The sequence below is a fragment of the Colletotrichum scovillei genome, assembly GCF_011075155.1.
Source record: "Colletotrichum scovillei strain TJNH1 chromosome Unknown Contig00008, whole genome shotgun sequence".
Taxonomy (NCBI): Eukaryota; Fungi; Ascomycota; class Sordariomycetes; order Glomerellales; family Glomerellaceae; genus Colletotrichum; species Colletotrichum scovillei.
Genome location: NW_023336266.1, coordinates 855,864 through 873,657, shown reverse-complemented (window position 1 = coordinate 873,657; position 17,794 = coordinate 855,864). Strand labels below are relative to the sequence as shown.

Sequence of the window (17,794 nt, the reverse complement as noted above, 5' to 3'; positions counted from 1 at the left end):
GCCCGTATACATAAGCTCTTGAATGGGAAAACAGTCCTTTGGCTAAGTCCTGAACGAAAGTTTGATGCAATATGGCCATGGCCGAGACAATATCAATACATGAGGTATACCAGGACAGCATGAGCTTATGTATTGGGGCGGCTTCCTAAAAGCCTCAAGAAGAAGTCACTTTATCCATTTGGATCAGTACCTACGTTTAGCGATCTACGGCAAGATTCTGGCTTCGACAAGAGAGCCAAATTACCTACGTCGCGTTTGTGGCAATCTAAGGCGTTGGTATTTTTTCTATCAGTACTAGATATCAAGTAGCCGCAGAATCCATTTCGAAACCCCAGCATTGATATCTCATGATGATATCGCTTACCCTAAGAGAATTAAAGAACAAGAGCTCCATCGTCGCTTGCTGTCAATGGGACATGGCCAGAAACCTGAAGCCTCACCATTGATTCTATTGTAATTAACCCAGTTGCCGAATTTATTGGAGAATTGAGCTGGATGATAGGCTCCGTGGTATCATATCGTGAACCGACTCCAGAACATGTCGACGAAGGCTGCGCATGACCAAATCTTCGACGACGCATGAAGATCATCAGTCAGAATTCGTTACACGGCTTTTGCAACGCAGGCCTCTGAACGACGAAACATATCGATGAGAGTTGGTGGAGTGTCCACTGCGTCATCCGGCTACTGAACCAATGCACAGGTGGTATTCTTCTTATCTACCTTCGCGTCAGAATGGCGCTGATGTCTGAGCTCTTCATCGGTGTGGATTTGAAGGAGGGGGGGAAGGAGACCGGGTTGGCTGGCTGCTCGGGTAAAAGACTTGATAAAAATCATAGGTCGACAAGATCACCACACAGAGCCTCATCAATTATTCCAAGTCTTCGAAAGTCGAACTAGTGCTATCAACAACCGTGGGTACTGTCAATTGGAGAAGATGCCGTTGGTTATTCCTGCGCCGAAAATTCTTGGGTCGTCTCAAATCACGTAAGTGCCGACGTGGCAGCGCTGGAAGACACGAGGCCAAGAGCTTGGCCAAGACGTCGCGGCTTGTCACATCAGGGGAGTCACTGCTGCCAAGTGAGATTTGTAGCTTGGCCAGCAGCGTTACAAAAGGTAAAAACTTTATTACAATGAGCCATCCGTGGACACTTGAGCTGTGGGCATTTAAGTCAGTCGGACTCGGAAATTTCAATAGGACGAAGTTGAGCGAGTAGTGTCTAGCAATCCGATGCGGCTGAAGCGGCGCTCGTTTCCACTTGCCCGTAAGATCGCAACCGAGGAACGTGATCGCTGGATTGGTTCCTGACATTGGACGATGAAGAGCTCCTCGCCGTCTAATGTAATGAAATGCTCCGGCCGGCGGACGGAGAGGGTAGATGAGCCGACGCGGCATTCAGTTGGGCAGGGGTTCACGCAACTCTCCGTAGATCCTCCTTGTTTCAGGAGGCTGAAACGGTGGGGGGCCACAGTGTTCTCGCCTCAGAATGGACTCACTTGGGCTTCACATCGCGATAAAGTCGCAGGACAATGGTGTGAGGCTGTGCTGTTGGTAAAACTTGAAGGGGAGAAGGATAGGAGATGTTTTATGGGAAAATATGAATGACAAAAGAGTGGCTGACTGAACGGCTTCAACTTCTCGGACGTGCAGGCGACAGCGCATTGAAGGAGACCAGTTAATTCAAATGTCCAGTAATCATCGGCAATGGTTCGTAGATCCGTAAATCAAGGTTGGAAAAACCCACAAACCCCAGGTGACAGATGAGTTGGTGGGGTTCTTCGACGAGAATGCGACCCCTAGGCCCGGTACCAGCCCAGTTCAAGGGCGGCCCCGAAACTACCTTTTAGTCAATGGGACCATCTCCTCTGACCGTGATAACGCAATCCTCTCGCATTTGCTGCACCCCCTTTTGAAACCGAAATGAGATGACATGAGCCCATTCCCAAGCCCGCGTGTGTGGGAATGACCATACAGACCCAGGTTGGCGCTTCGAATCTCTTGGCATTATCTGGTGATTATCCCACGAACCCCGGCCCTCCCCCGTCGCACCGGCATGGTTGTGATGCGGGACCGACGCGATCGGAGAGACCTAGATTTTGATGATATATGGGCACCCAGCACCACAACTTTGTTTTAGTTCGTCAGCAAAAGAAAGGCTCGTTCAGTTTCTTGATCCCGGCGATCGGTGCGCGTCTCCGTCTTTTCTGATTAGTTGCACTCATTTGCATTCTTTCGTTGGTCCCTCGGAATCGTGTTCCTTTATCTACTACCCACTTAATCAACATGCCTGTTCTCGATACGCGACTCATCCAGGAGGGGATGGTGGAAGTTGGACACGAGATTATGAAAAGGAGCGTCGACCACACTGTACTAGAGACACTGGCAGTGGGTGAGTGGACTTACATCAGAGCTGCGTGGTTGTAACCGAAACTTTAGCTGACTTATTTGCACAGCTGGTACATGTATATTTGGTGTGGGCGGCTTCATTTACTGGATCAACCACCGGTGAACAACTGAACGACACCGAAACGGTAAGCCAAACCTTCTACATGATGGGCCAGTTCGTCAACAGCAGAAGCTAATGTACGCAACTCTAGGTTGTAGTAACCACGCACCCACCACAAACGTTACGAAAGACCGCGAACACCGAAATAGAGACAGCGCAAACATCAAGTCCAACGCTCCTTGGGTGAATCCCACATCAAATCACGGTGCAGGACACCAGCGATACTTGTCACATTGACATAGACAAAGGGTCGTCATAATCGATATCGACTCAAATAAGGCGATACGGCGGCCTATGTCCTGTACATCCGTGTCCCGCTAGCGACTCGAAGTCGACCTGCCAAATATCATGAGATACCGGGCATTGTTCAGAGGCAACGACAGCTTTTACAAAGCGATGTCATTTGGCTATACAAATCTTTGTAATTTAGAAGCAGAAGCTCCATTTTGATACCCTATAAATTCGTATAAGCATTCAAATTACATATGCTGAACTTTTGCGCGAGACGTGGATTAGAAATGCTTGTTAGCGCAAACAGTTACAGATTGCTCGGAGACTTGGGCTAGGATCAGTGGCCAGTATTGAGGTATGTTTTGTTTGAAGTCGAACCAAGTTCTTCCTTGTTATCACCATGCCAATTTTAGACACTAGACCCTAATCCGCTGGCTAGTCATTACATACTATTCCTTCATTCCTACCGCAATTACTGGCCAATGCGCCGAACGGCTACGCCATTCGCCACGGAATTGTTTCAACAAACTATGATACAGGCGGATTTGTTTGATTTCGAGCGTCGCCTCGGAGTGCCGTGTCTGATCATAATGGCGTCCTCGGACCGTGATAATAAGCTCTCTATGCTCTAGGTAATTATCTGTGGCTCGATGGGTCCCCTGCGTCTGATAGTTGTGCAACATCTGAAGTGGAAAATATTGATGAGCAACTGACTGTTTCCAAGTGGAAGGCATGGCCAAGCTTGTTCTAAAAGAGGCCTACCTCTTTCACCCAAATCCCCCCGAAGTCCGCAAACTAGTCCGTTGACCATCTTTTCTTTCTTGAGCCTGAGATTTCGAATATGGGCCGCCTTCAATGCGATAAGTCCATTCTCAGTCTTCCCCATCCAAAAGCCGACGCCGCTCACCATGATGACAAAGGTCATCCTCTCCTTCAATGAGAGACATCACAATCTTTGATTACTTTTCCGGCTGGGACTCCCCTTCATAAACATACTTGAAACATCACTGATCACTAGCATAGGTACATTGAGGAATTATGTTCTGCCTTAAGAATACGCGAGGCGGATAAACTGGATAAGCCGCATATCTCAGCGTTGTTTGCAAGTAAAGTCATGCTCAATTTACCAATTGCATTTCCTCCCGCTAACAACTAATGTAAAATACAGGGATCAATAGCTATGATGCTTTGGACCTTCAACTTTCTTCCTAATCCGTTGCCAGTCTTCATCTGCTGCTCAAGCAGACGCCGTGTTTCCTGGTGTTATCAAATGCTCAACTGCACGGTACATCTCGCCTGCGATGCTTGTGATGCCTGTGACGCCGCTATCTGCTCGCTTTGTCGCATACAACCGGATATCATTGAGGGCAATACAACTGCTGGAAAGCTGCTCGCATTCCAGTAAACTCGACATCGTTGGCGCTCATTCAGTTTCCGGTTGCTGTGACATAGATGGACTATGCCAAAAAAGCTGGGATAGATGGCTTCCGGGGGTGTGATCGATTTGCGATGTACTTCGCAATCAATAACTTCATGTGACAACGTGTTTCTCCATGTGCATTGCCCTTCCCCACATTGGAGGGATGGTGTTTGAGACACTCAAAGTTTTTGTGGTGGATTTTGGCTAGGCTCGCCACTTGGTCCACCGTCTTGCCGGAAGCCTTAGCCGCTACTAGCAAGACGAACAAATCGCGAAACACCATCTCGGCAAGAAGTCGTGCCTCCTTCTTCCAGTACGGGGGGTTGTCTTTGTTCTCGATGAGGGGCGTCGTCTGGTACTTTGTAGTGTACAAGAAGCCCAACTCCAGGTTTTCGAGATGGTGGCAGCCACTGAGGAGTTGGGCAACCTGCCGGGTGGTAGCTCTGTAATCTCCCTGGTACCACACTGGAAGATTAACTCCGTAACTTTGAGCGTAGGATGCTTGGAATGACCGTGTCAATCTGATATCTCGTATGTCGGCAGCTCCTGGGCCGAGGGTTCTCAGCCATTGTTCGAGGTATTCCATGTTCTCGAGCTCAAATGTGGCCGAGTACATCAAAGCTCTGGCTTCGGCGTAAACTGCCTTGCAGATGCGAAGGAGAGAGCCAGAAACGCGATGGTCTCGATGGTGTCGAAAACGCATTTTGAGACGATCATAGTTGACGATGATTCGTCTTTGTACGAGAGTGAGATCATAGACTATGTTGCGTAACTCGGCTGGCAGTGATCTAGGATTTTGTTGTCAGCATCAGCCCGCTGTACGTGCACCTTCGACGTGGAGACTTACAAGAAACCTAGCTTCTGGCCAACTTTCGCCTTCTTGAGGACGTTAGCTTCTCATTCGGTGGCCATGGACAATCATTAACAAGTAGAGTTAAACTGGTAAGTCCCGTTGTATGACATTCCAAAGTTTGGGGTCGACGAAAAAATAGATAAACTACCTTTGCCTTGCTGCGTAACTCATAGCGGTCATTCTCATCGCTAGATAACGGTGAAGCTGATCTTTTGCGCGAAGAATCACCGGGAACACCGGGCGGAGCCATGGTGATGCGCCGAAATTTGGAAGACTGACTGGTGATAGTATCATGAGGCGTGGATGCTTCATGGTTGACAAATGGAGGCTATTGGGCAGGTAAAGTAGTCTGAGAGCAGATCATTCCAACTTGACAAGGCTGCTGTCTGTGGTTTGGAAACAACCAGAAACGGGTTCTCAAATCTTCTGTTGCGCATCCTTGAAAGGGAAGATGTCTTAACGCCGAGTACCGTATCATCTCCAGTCAAAGGCGACTTGTATGTACTAAGGGCATCATTGCCTCATCCCAAGCCAGTTTCTCCAAACTCGACGGTGCCAGAAACGGAAGGACTTAAACCGGCCGTCTGCCAAGGTCGACGAAAGACTAGCTCTACAATTTCCGATCTACTGCCACGGACTATAGTAGAGAGTGCCTCAACAAGGCCTTGACATTGAAGCACTTTCTCGAATCCTCCTTTCACCCTTGTAACCTGACGCCATCCTTTCAAGCAGACAAATCATACCAGTAACCATCAGACTGTAAGTAATTCACCATGCTTGTGCACTTGAATGAGTGTCTATCATTTCCTATAAAGCGTTAAAGAAATGCGATGCCTCCATTGCTCGTTTCGTGCCGAGCCTCTTCCGGGTGAGTCGCAACTATGCTTGAACCCGCGCTCGGCTTCGCTTAACCCTTCCACTGGAACTAGAAGTTGAGTGACCTGGACCTAGTTTTCAGGACAAAAGTCCCATGGAATATCTTCGATTGAAAACTCATGCTCTTCTGCGATTTAATCAAGTACTACGTGTAACCATTGCGAGTAACGTGCATCGTCGCCCATCGTATGGTGCCTACGTTTATGAGATTTGTATTTGCGAAAAAAAGCGCATTGGTTCAAGGTTTGAGTTAAGTTTGATTCAAAACGGTCTAGAGTATCTAAGTGCCAGAAAAAGCCCGAATACCAACAGGATATCAATACAGTCTTTGTGAGCACTTCCCTCCGCACCTGACGCCATGTCGTAAAAAGGGAAATAACTATTCGCTGCTCACAGGCCTCCTCATAGATCGTCTCGTCGTATACACACGCCCGATCTAATCTGACTCAGACAACGGCGGCAATCGTGTTGTCCTTGAACCGATCAGCCTCTCGTTTGAGCATGAGAATACAGCTGGCGACGATGAAAGCTTCGGCGTCCTTGGTAGTCGTTTTCTTATCATCCGCCCACATTCCAAGGTTCATGATCAAACGACCGCCATTGCCACCCATCCAGCGACTCGTGCCTTGGGTACGAAGCTCCTTGTTGCGGACAAGCTGAGCGACCGGGACGCCGTGCTTGCCCACCTTGCCACTATTACCAGCCAAGGCCGTGGCAGCGTCGTCAGTGCGTTCCAAGACCAAGAGGGAGGACGCCTTGGAGGCTTCCTTGCGCTCGTCGCGCCCGCCGTAGCGCCACTCAAAGGTGCCGAAAGACGTCTTGAATTCTTGCGTGCGCGACATTATGTTGCGGCTTTTGACTTCGACTACCTCGCAGACGAGGTGGTCCGAGTTGATGGCTTCTTCCACCGTGGCGGTAGTTCCCGGTGCTAGGATTCTCATTCTGGGACGCCGACCGGGGCCCCAACGGTAGATTGTCGATATCAGAGGCGTCTGGCTAGAGTCGGATCCGCGGACGAGAGCGCAGGAGTTGGAGCTCTTCTTTAGCCGGACGGAGGTGTACTCTAGCTCGCCTGAGCCAACGCGGCACACCGGGATATCCTCCAGCTTGTTGCCCGTGAGGGCCTGGTTTGTGTCATAGCCAATGGCTTGGATGTCGAGCTGGCTGATTATACCACTGTCGCTTGGTGACACGAAGCTCTCCGAATCGATTGCCTCCTTGTAACCAGGTGGCGCGTCACCGTAGTCCGAGCTTCCAGACGAGACTGAACTCATGGCGGATATGGTTTAGAAATGGTTGGCACGCTGCGATTGCAGTGCTTTGACGGAACGTACAATCTTTCTTGGGGAAGAAAGTTGGCTGTGTTTGTAGCTTCGGTAGCGTTGAGGAAGATATAAGTGGTGATAGTCTCGTTCAACTGTCTTTAACGAGGTGGTTTTGAAGCTGAGAGACGTTCCGCCGTCACTTGGCAACTGATATATAGCAATCTTGGGTGACAGTGACGTCGTGACTGACAGAAGGAGGCTATTCTCAGTTTGGAAAATACGCTGGAGGCAGTGAGCGCTATCAGGCACTAAGCCCGAAGAGGAGAATTCATGTCTCTCTACTTTTGTTTGAGTGGTAGCCACTGATTGGTCACCGCTGGAACCCCGAATTTGTTGCAAACATGAGGTCGGCGGCGCAGGAATTGAGACGTCGTTACCTGCCTGTCTCCTGGCCCGCCTGGATAATACATGCGTGAGCTCTATGTGACTAAGTAGGTAAGAATGAGATCCTCACGCATCTATCAGTGTCTTGAAAACTTGGCGTTTATCTTCAAATGATCCTGTTCAACCGCAACTGGTAGATGCTGCATAGCTTGGTTCTCTGAGATGTAATTTGGTGGTGCTTTTTTTTTTTTTTGTGCCTATTTACAGGCACTTCACAGGCATGGATGTGCAGATGATTCTGTCTGCCTTGCAAAACACCGCCAGCCGATCGCCCAGGACTGCCGGGCTTAGCATGTGGTGCGGCGGGGCGTTTTCGGCTAGTGTCTGAACGTGTTGGGGAGCGTGGGGAGATCATTCAGTGCTGGCGCCAGGCCGGCTACGGCAGCCTGTAACCGCACATTGTTGACCATCATTTACATATAGGTAGGCGCTGACATGCACAGGCTGCTTTACGCTGCAGAGGTCTCGCTTGCGATGAACGGCGTAACTGCCCTCGATGGCCCTTATACCTAAGCCAAGGTAAGGTAGCTCAACATCAGAAGTACCCAGGAAACTTCAGTGGTCTCGAATCTTTTGTTCAATGCTTTCGATGGTCATGAATTGGCTGCACAAACAAGATGACCGTGAGAGAGAGCCGGCGTAAGCATTCATCTCTACGGCCGGCATGACAAAGAGCACGTTTGACGTTCTTGTTTTGACTGCCTTGGATTGGCGGTTTTCCGGACCTAGAAACGTTATCAACTATGCCTAACATTTGATGCGTCGGCGAATAGCTGGTCAAAGTTCATCAGCTGTGTGAGAGCGTGCCGCGTGCGGTCAGGCAGCCAGTCAATTCAGACGACTTCCATCTTGTCAGATCTTTGTACATGGAGTACCAGGTGCTTTTGATTTTCGACAAGTTCAACGATTGCACTTGCGAAATTTTCTACGCCAGATAGGAGGTTGAGAAGCGAGAGGACATTGATGCATGAATCTGACTGTTAATATGCCATGGAGATGGCAGCACCAGGAAAACCGACAGGTCCCTAAGCAATGATTGCCTGGCTTTCCGCCCGTTGCTTGAGTCGTAAAGTCAGCTTCTAGGCAAGTTGAACTGTCTATTCAGTAAAATAACAAAACTCCCCCAACAATCGTCGAGGTGAAGATGCACGGTGCTGAAAATGCTCAACCAACATATTGGGCCTTTCCCGCCATGGTAGGGAACGCTAGCTCAGCGTCGCTATATTGGCCAGTCATGTACTTCTTAGTCTGGCGGTTGCGTTGCAGAGCCCATAAGCGGGTAATAGAATGATTTGCCATTCATACATCCTGTGAATCTGTTGCTACAACTATCGGCATCATGATTATACGTTTGTTTCTTGAAATTCTTACGCTCTACTTATACTTTAAATATTCCCTTGAAAGATTAGCAGAGGGAGATCACGGCGGTAAATGTAGGCAGTGCTCATGTAATGGCCGGCATTTTGCTTGGATTACTACTCACTGGCCCTTCACTGTACTTACCCCGCCAGAAGCTGTCACTAGACGTGTGTATGACAAACCGTGAAATAGAGGCCTCATGAAAGCCGCGAAATTTCTGCAGGCTTTCCTGTCAGCTGTGCTCAGAACACATCGAATGAGCCTGCGTACTCCTCTACATCCTCTCCCGCCATTCAGTCACGTTATACGGTCATATCAAATATTCAGACGAACTACTTCGCCCATCCAGCGAGGATTGATTTTCCGTCATTCTTGTGCCAGCCAATTGAGGCCACTGGTCGTCATGAGTTGGAGTTGTACTATGATAATCACCTCGTGGAGTGAACTCCCTCCAGACTTCTTACATTCAACAAAAGTTTATTTCACACCGGATTCTGCAACACTGGGGGCAGTGGATTCTCACGACCTGGCAGTAATTGACTCCGTTTGAATTTACCAATGTGGTTGCCATGTTTCTAGCTTTGACGTATCGAGAGCAAAACCAACTCTTGCTTCGACAACGATCGCGAATGGACTATAGTCATGAATCGCAAGTGGAGACTATAGCATTGAATCTATCCCAAGCGTTCCTGCACCACCTGTTGTCTCACTAGCAGCCACATGTATTAGACTCTGCTAGATCATAGCTGAAGGCTGTGGATACGAGCTCGTTGATGTCGATAACTAAAAAAAAAAAAAAAAAACCAATAACGCCTTAGTTGACTTAGACGAGATCCAATCAACAGATCGAGGTGCGTACATCGACGTCCAGCTAACGAAGTAGAGCCAAACACTCGGGAGATACTAGCAATGGCAGCGCGTTTTGTGTTACTCGACTGTCGTGTTGTGAGTGGCTAATCGACAGAAGCTAAACAATCGAAAGCCTCGGGGTCTATTAGTCTTGGCCCGCTTGGCACTCACGGAGCAAGTCCCGCGGGGCCGAGGCGATTTAGCGTAGTGGACCGTGACCGGTGGAACAAGGGGGGACTTGACGTCACGAGACGAGTCCAGCACAATGATCTGATTCGAGACTCGTTTACTGTGTATTCGAGGAAAAGCAAGTTAGAGGTCGAGTTGAGGAAGCCGAGGCACCTGAAGGATAGGTATTTGGATGCGAAGGAAGCCTTTCCTAGCTGCACCTCGTGTTTGCCGGCGGGTCCGAGGGATCGAAGAAGCCAAGAGCCGGAGAAATTAGAGAAAAGGAAAGCTGGACGCGTCCATGAAGAAGTCTCAGTCAGTGACCCAAACCTATGCATTTGAAAAGAGTTGCATGTTGACCAAGGACCCTGTTCCAGGACTTCACGTATGCCTGCATTGAGAGATCTGGCTGTGCGCAGTCCATTCAAGCGGTGTCGTGGCGGCCCAGCGTGAAGCAACGTTGCGCCTGTCTGCGGGTGCAAGGGAGTGGCTTGATCGCCAAGCTGCCAGCTGAACTAAACTACAGTACTCGGCCAACACACACCGACTTGGTACAGCGGCCGATTGTGGGAATTTCGCTGGGAGTATCTTGAACGAGAAGCACGTGCGAGGGTTAGGTGAGGATTGATCGACATTTTGGGACTTGGTCGTGGAACTGGTGATGGGATGGAGTGTTGTGCCGCCCAACTTCCCCAGATCTCAGCCAGACTAGCGATAGCATGCCTGGCACCTGTCGACGTACGTGCAACTGGGACCACACAGAGAATCGACTGGACGTGAAACTTCATCGAAGACACGGTCGACTTGCGGTGAACATCGTCGTGCGAACGCTGCGATGTACTGCAGGTATAAAGGTCAAAAGCTTGTTTTGGTTAACGAAGATCGGTCAGCACTGGGGCGAGGCGATGAAATGCATAGTGGCGGGAACCCCGCGGCCCTCGCCGGAAGTGAGGGGATTCTCGTATCCATCGTGAGATTTAGGTCAAGCGACGATGTGACGATGCAGCGCTGTGCCGCAATAAAGTGACTCAGCCAGGTGGTTGGTCGGGCGAAGGCAGCCGACGGCGAACTTTGCCAGGCAGCCTACGTGCCAAAGATGGTGGGATGATGCTGTAAAGTGCCGACAGCATGGGGAGAAAAGTTGAGTGTGAGTAGCAATACTCAAGGCGGGTAAGTATTAGGAGGTGGTGGGATGGAGCGGTGGAAATCCGCGCGAAATTACCTCATGGGCGTCCATCGTCATCTCGCTATGGTAAAAGATCTTTTCCAATGAGGTTGTTGAGTTGTCGAGTGAGCAAAAGACACCAGGTCTTGTAGCAACCTTCCTGGCAACGCATGATGCGGCGGCGTGAGGGGGAAAGCGAGCTAGCAAGCGGCGAGCTGCAAGGAAGAGAAGACGGAAAAGGGCGGGCGAGTAAGGCGACGGGGTGCAGCGTTGTGCATTAGGCGCGGCCAGGGTGCCAAAAAGCCTCAAGCTTGGTTTCTTTTCTTAGGCCATGGCCGTAATTCGGTCTTTTCGTAAGTTTAGCGAGAAGGGAGCGTTCGTGAGGCCAAAGTGAAAAGTTAAGAGCGCGCCTTTGTCGTGTCCTGGTTGGGATTAGCGGTGGAAGAAACGGCCAGCCAGCCCAGCACCTGACGGAGGGGTAGGGTTTGGAAGCTGGTGATTGTTGTCCCATCGTATCAGTATGACTAGCATTAAGCTTGAATACCATACTGAGTATCCATAGTAAGGTACCTGGGTCGAGGTCATGCGAAGTGGGAAGTTGGGTGTCTTTGTCGAGGAATGCGGGCGGGAGAAGGAGAGGCCCGGGGAAGCGGGATGAAGTCAGGTGGGGTCGCTTGGGATGCATAAATCCGAAATACGTACCGATCTTGCCTAACTCTCCAGAACGTATGTACCTCAGGCAGACGCACAAAGTCTCGAAGAATTGTGTAGACAAAAAAAAACATAGTAGCTAAGGTAGACGGCAAGAATATCTCAGTTGGCGACTTCCGTGTTAGCCGAGCTGTGCCCTCCTGTACGAGGAAGGCGCGATGTTTTTCTGGAGTTGGCAGTTGCCCAGCGAGGCAGCGAGGGGCCCCACCGGATAGAGCTGGTGATGCCCCACATGTCCGTCCTGAATTGGCCAAGGCTGTCACTGATTGGCTTTGATCGCACGTCTCGGTCATCCGACAGGCTAGGCTACCCCTGGCTAGAGCACGCTAAGCGAAAGCCATCAGGCAGGGGGGAAACTTGGGAAGGCAGGAAGATGGGACCTTTTGGATTTTCCGCTGGCCTTCTTCCCACGCGAGTTGTCATTCCAACCTCGAGTCCACCCGTCTACTGTACGCCATCCACGCCGTCGAACCGCACCGTTGGAGGCGGCCGGCGGGAGAAAAGAAACAGACTTTGCAAGCCGACAAAGAAACTTCACCCATCAACTCCACTTACAACTGCCTCTTGTGGACCCGGCCGATGCGCCGTCGACAAACGTCGAAACAACCGTCCAATGACCGGAGCAACGCAAGGATTATCAACTCGACAACCTTGCTCCATCAGACTCCGCTTCTCCTCATGGTCGAAGATCCTCCAGATTCTTCCAGCAAGTCATCCACCGTGTTCCTGGTGCCATCTCCACCCTCTGAGATCATCACTGGAACACCGGGCCCTTCACTTCTCGAGCACTGCTTCCAATCCAGAGTCACTCCCGTCTCTGACAGCGCCGGTCTCCTCCGTGTCGTCTTCTTCACCATGGCGACCATACCTCGCCGTCTACTTCCGCCCGTCTTCTCCGAGTGCCGTATTCCTGAGATGTCCAAGTCATGACAGAACATCACACTAGCCATCGGTACGAGCTGACGGACGCCGCCATCGCCCACACGCCATGTATTCAAACTCGACAGAATCACCGATGGTTGACCGGTGACTGGTCGACCTTGAACTCGCCCTACGTGGTGTGAGTGGCCTTGGGCTCGCTAGTAGACCACCGGCGCAACCTTCTGCTTACTGGCAGCTATGCCATGGCCATGATGTAGCCCGGCCTGACAGCAAGGGCACTACTGTTACCTTGCATATCGACATGGTGCCTCATCTCGTGCGATGGCTGGGTGGGAACATGGGTAAAAGGCAACCAAGAGATCAACCACGAGCTGTGCTGCGGCTCCAGCTCGTATTCTGCTAGCCAGCCCGCCCTGGTGGGATGGATGGGTGATGGGTGATGGGTGATGGATGCATCACTCCCCGCCGTGGCCCGACGTAGCCTCCAGCAACCGGCAACCATCCACACCCTCGTCTACGTTCTGATAAAGTCCCCTTCGCCGCGCCGAGAGTATGGTTCGTGCCTCCTCTTTCTCTCCTTACCCACGGTCGCTACGAGTAAATCGTCCTCTCGCTCCAATCAACTGGTTGACTTTCAAAGTCACTGTCATTCGCTTCCAAAAGAACAAGATCCAAAATGCGCGGCCTTTACATGGGACTGGGCGCCATTGCCCTGGCGTCCGTCAACGCTTGGGAATACCCCTATTGTGTACGTCTCCTCATACCCCTGTCTACTTTTACTACACCAAATCACATTACCTATCTCGTCTTATTCAGTCACTGCTTTACGGGATGAACTATACCTATGATGAGAACTCTCCACTAACCCATTACAGGAACACGATGGGTGCTACCGCAACCTCATTGACGAGCGCTTCGCCGAGGAGGCCAAAGGTTTCTGTGTCGAGTTCCTCCACGGAACCACCACTGCTGCCGCTGCTATTCCCACCGACTTCAACAACTGTGGTGGAGATGTCAAGGCTGTTTCCTCTGCCTGCTCCTGCATCACCTACAGCTTAAGCACCACGGCTCCTCCCACCACCAGCACCTCGGCCCCGTGGACTACCAGCACTCCCGCTCCCCCGACCACCGTCAGTACCACTGAGGCAACCAAGACCACTTGGTCTTCCAAGGAGCATTCATCCTCAACTCCCGTCACTTCTGAGACGAGCACATCGTCCACCTGGGTCAGCAGCACCAAGGCTCACAGCACTTCCACCTCCTCTGAGGACTGCACTACGTCGTCAACGGCTGTAAGCTCGACCAAGGAGCACAGCACCTCCACCTCGTCCGAAGACTGCACAACCTCGTCCACCGCCGTCAGCAGCACCAAAGTTCACAGCACATCCACTTCATCGGAGGACTGCACCACTTTGTCTACAGTTGTCAGCTCGACCAAGGTCCACAGCACCTCTACGTCAAGTGAGGACTGCACCACCTCCTCGACTGCTGTCAGCAGCACCAAGGGCCACAGCACGACGACTGAAGACTGCACCACCGAGACGACAGTGAGCACCAAGAGCCATCATTCACACTCTAGCAAACCCCCCACGACTCACGTCCCTCCTCCTCCCCCTCCCACTTCCACGGAGGATTGCACCACTGAGACGACCGTGAGCACCAAGAGCCAACACTCACACTCAAGCAAGCCCCAACGACTCATGCCCCTCCTCCTCCCCCTCCTACTACAACTGAGGATTGCACCACCGAGACTGCCGTTAGCAGCACCAAGGGAGAGAGCACGACCAAGAGCCATCACCCCCACCCCAGCAAGTCTTCCACCTGGGTCCCTCCTCCTCCCACAACCACCCCCTACGCCAACACGACCACCGAGAAGCCTCCTCACACCAAGACTCGCACCAGCAAGCTGACGACTTCCACCGTCTACACTACGACTGTCGAGACCGTGACGAGATGCCCTCCCAGTGTCACAAACTGCCCTCACACGCCTGTTACCACAACCAAGACCATCGCCATCTCGACGACCATCTGCCCCGTTACCGAGGAGTCTACAAAGCCTGTTCCCACCCACCCAGCTCCTCCACCAACGACCTGGACGACTTCCACGGTTTACACTACCAGGGTCCACACCATCACCAGGTGCCCTCCTGATACTCCCAACTGCCCTGAGGGTCCTCACACCACCACCGAGACCATTCCTGTCTCCACCACCATCTGCCCTGTCACCGAGAGCGTGCCTCACACTTTCACCACTGTGCACCCCGCGCCCAGCAGCCCGCCTCCTCCACCGCCCGCTGGCACTCCCCCTGCCGGAACCCCTCCTGCTCCTCCCGCCAGCACCCACCCGGCGCCCCCTGCTGGTACTCCCCCAGCTGGCACTCCTCCCGCGCCGCCAGCTAGCACTCACCCTGCTCCGCCCGCCGGCACCCCTCCCGCCGGCACTCCCGTTCCCCCTCCGGCTGGCACACCTTCTGCTCCTCCTGCTGGTACCCCTCCTCCCGCTGCCACCACGCCCGTCGCCTCGCCCAGCAAGACCACCACCGGACCAGTCCAGGTCACCAACGCTGCTGAGCGTCTTGGCTCCGGCATCTTGGCCGCAGCCGCTGGTGTCGTGGTTGCTGCTCTGCTCTGATGCGAGCCATGCGCATGCTTAATGGACGTTCAAGCGAGCTTTTTGTTTAATGTGTAATTCATGAAAATTAACGTTCACACGACATTTTGTGGATATGGGATATGTAATGCGTGTTCATAGCTATAGTCGTACCTTACAAAAATTGAGTAACGCTGCTTTCATGCAGCTATGTTGATGATATATTTGTTACTCTTGGATGCCGTTTCCGATTTGCTGCTCGTTACTCTTGATGGAATGGTTCATCTTGAGACATACGGCATACGTAATCTTCTTGGTACTCCCGTCAGCAAAGAGCTATGTCTCATGCCAGATCAACCGGTCCTTATAGAGTCCTCCAGAAGCAGGCACGCTACATCAGGGTGAAGTCAGGTCGATGACCTCACTGGCTGCAGACGAGGCGATAATATGGCTAGGCACACCCGCGTCCTCGGCCGAAATCATCAGCGAATCCTCCATGTCCTCGTCTGTCTCAGCCGTGCCACCCCGCCCAGCAAAACTCCCATCGTCTTGTGTACTAATCTTCCAGGCCCCAGTCGAAGGGTCATATTCCAGCAGATACATCCTCTCCAGCTTCTCCTCTCTATTATACTCCATCCCAATCTCCAAGACAGGCTCGCCGTAGTGTCCCATAAACTCCAGCTCCACCATGATCTTCGCCTCAGCAGCCAACTCGCTCCGGAAAGGAATCACAAACGGCTCGGTCCGCGCAACGCGCCTGTTTCCCTGCATCCTCACAGACTGCAAAAAGCTCGCGGGCGTGCCGTCGACGTCTACCCCCCTCGCCGTAAGCTGATACCTCTCCTCCCCCACCACCTCAACCTCCACCACCAACCTCCGCCTCAGCACGAATCTCGGGATAGGAATCTCCAACTTCTCCATCACCCGAACCATCAAATCGTCCGTCGTAGCCCACACGCGCAGCCCCTCGCTCAGGTGATCCAGCGGGGTACTCTGCAAGTTACAAATCACGAGCGTCCCGCCGGCCGGGTACGTCTTTGTGCGCTTCTTCTTGCCGACGGTCTCGGGGATCGTGCAGGCGGGGGGCACGGTCAGGGAGGATCCGAGGGCGAGGCAGAGGTCTGCCTTTCGCGCGTTGGAGCGGGCGAGGGCGAGGGGTTGGGCGGGGAGGTATTCGCCGAAATTTATGATTGTGTCGAGGAGGGTGCCGGCGCAGAGGGGGCATTTGCGGCCTGTGCGGTGGTCGCGGATTGATTTTTCGTAGGTTGCTACGGCGCGGAAGTCTGGTTTTTTGTCAGTGGTTGTCGTGATGTGAGGTTGAAGTCGTGGCGAGTTGAGGAGCCATAAACTTCAATAGGAAGGGCGAATGAGGATATGGTGAAGGAAAGGAGATATTATACCTCGGAGGTATTCTTTACCGCAGTCTTTGCAGTACTCGCGGTTACTGTTTCCATGAAGCTCGGAAATCTTCTCCTGGACGAAGGGTAATAACAAGCGTAAGCCATTGTCTGATCAACTCTCCGGACCCCAGCAGTGATAAACCAGAAACTCACTGGTAGAATCCCACTCTTCCGGTGCAAGCCGTCGCAGTTTTGACTGACGAGATACTTCAAGATGCCGCGGTCCTGCAGCTCGACGAGCGCCATGTGCGTCTTGGTCGGGATGGCCTGGAGCGTGTCCGTCGTCTTGCCCGTTCTCTGCCTTCCCTGGGCTCTGAGTGTCCAGGCACCTTCGGGTCCGCGGAAGTCGGGAATTCCTAAGTTACCATTGTTTAACCCTGAATGTTTTTTTTGATCATGTAGACCAAACAACTGGGGCGGCCCAGTCGAATGGCGCGACTTGCATGTCATATCAATGGAGAGTAAAACTCACCTGCAGAGGTAGAGATGCCTGCACCGGTAAAGGCAATAAAGTGCTTGCTCTTCTTGATTAGATCTACCAACTGAGAGGCTTTGGCGTCGAGGATGTCGAGAGCCTCGCGCCGCTCCGGCTCGGCTTCTCTGGGCGCGCTGTCTGCCATGGCGTGATACAAGATTCGGAAAACTGAAGGCCGTTCTTGGAGGGTGCGGAGTTCCTCAAGTTGGCCAATAGATCGATGGGCAAGTTATTCAGTGTGAACTCGATCTATCAGACGGGTCCCTTTTTATATAAAATCGCACTGACGGGCCATCGTGTTGTTGAAGATTGGTGATGTTGGCTACGCGATAATTGATTGGATGTTGAGAGTTGTCCCTTAGGATCAGGCAGCCATCACCTCCTCTTGCAACTCGTGATAAGCGGTGCTAGTGTGTGAGGTATGGCTTAGCGCTAGCTGAGTGATAATGAATGGGTGTTAGTGGTGGTGAAAGTTGGAAGTACACAGCATGAGCCCGTTTGATGCATACACCTCTTATACGCATGTTATCTCAAGTCAGTCTCGGGTGTGTTGCGTTTATTCCCGCTACAATATTCCAGAACGACCGGATAATGGTTGC

General features: G+C 51.9%; 5 protein-coding genes across 5 annotated transcripts; 2 read left to right on the top strand and 3 right to left on the bottom strand.

Annotated features, from left to right (window-relative positions):
- Positions 1-2,284: 2,284 nt before the first annotated feature.
- HER10_EVM0003133 (uncharacterized protein) lies at positions 2,285-2,510 on the top strand (the record flags this gene model as incomplete). Its single annotated transcript, XM_035472819.1, has 2 exons — positions 2,285-2,390; positions 2,455-2,510. 2 exons carry the CDS (start codon positions 2,285-2,287, stop codon positions 2,508-2,510), a joined length of 162 nt encoding a protein of 53 aa, XP_035330524.1.
- A 1,685-nt stretch (positions 2,511-4,195) lies between these two features.
- Positions 4,196-4,861, bottom strand: HER10_EVM0002165 (uncharacterized protein; the record flags this gene model as incomplete). Its single annotated transcript, XM_035471890.1, has 1 exon — positions 4,196-4,861. One exon carries the CDS (start codon positions 4,859-4,861, stop codon positions 4,196-4,198), a length of 666 nt encoding a protein of 221 aa, XP_035330476.1.
- A 1,350-nt stretch (positions 4,862-6,211) lies between these two features.
- On the bottom strand, positions 6,212-7,379 carry HER10_EVM0001214 (uncharacterized protein). The gene has a single exon (XM_035470969.1). The coding sequence runs from the start codon at positions 7,159-7,161 to the stop codon at positions 6,334-6,336; it is 828 nt and encodes a 275-aa protein (XP_035330414.1). The 5' UTR covers positions 7,162-7,379; the 3' UTR covers positions 6,212-6,333.
- A 6,027-nt stretch (positions 7,380-13,406) lies between these two features.
- HER10_EVM0001724 (uncharacterized protein) lies at positions 13,407-15,362 on the top strand (the record flags this gene model as incomplete). Its single annotated transcript, XM_035471463.1, has 4 exons — positions 13,407-13,478; positions 13,606-14,382; positions 14,415-14,930; positions 14,961-15,362. 4 exons carry the CDS (start codon positions 13,407-13,409, stop codon positions 15,360-15,362), a joined length of 1,767 nt encoding a protein of 588 aa, XP_035330448.1.
- A 354-nt stretch (positions 15,363-15,716) lies between these two features.
- HER10_EVM0012657 (NAD-dependent deacetylase sirtuin-7) lies at positions 15,717-17,340 on the bottom strand (the record flags this gene model as incomplete). The annotated part of the gene is made up of 4 exons (XM_035482048.1): positions 15,717-16,603; positions 16,721-16,793; positions 16,874-17,076; positions 17,193-17,340. 4 exons carry the CDS (start codon positions 17,338-17,340, stop codon positions 15,717-15,719), a joined length of 1,311 nt encoding a protein of 436 aa, XP_035331072.1.
- Positions 17,341-17,794: the final 454 nt, after the last annotated feature.

Coding starts and splice junctions, on each gene's coding strand:
- HER10_EVM0001214 (XM_035470969.1), bottom strand. CDS start 7,161: ATGAGTTCAGTCTCGTCTGGAAGCTCGGACTACGGTGACGCGCCACCT.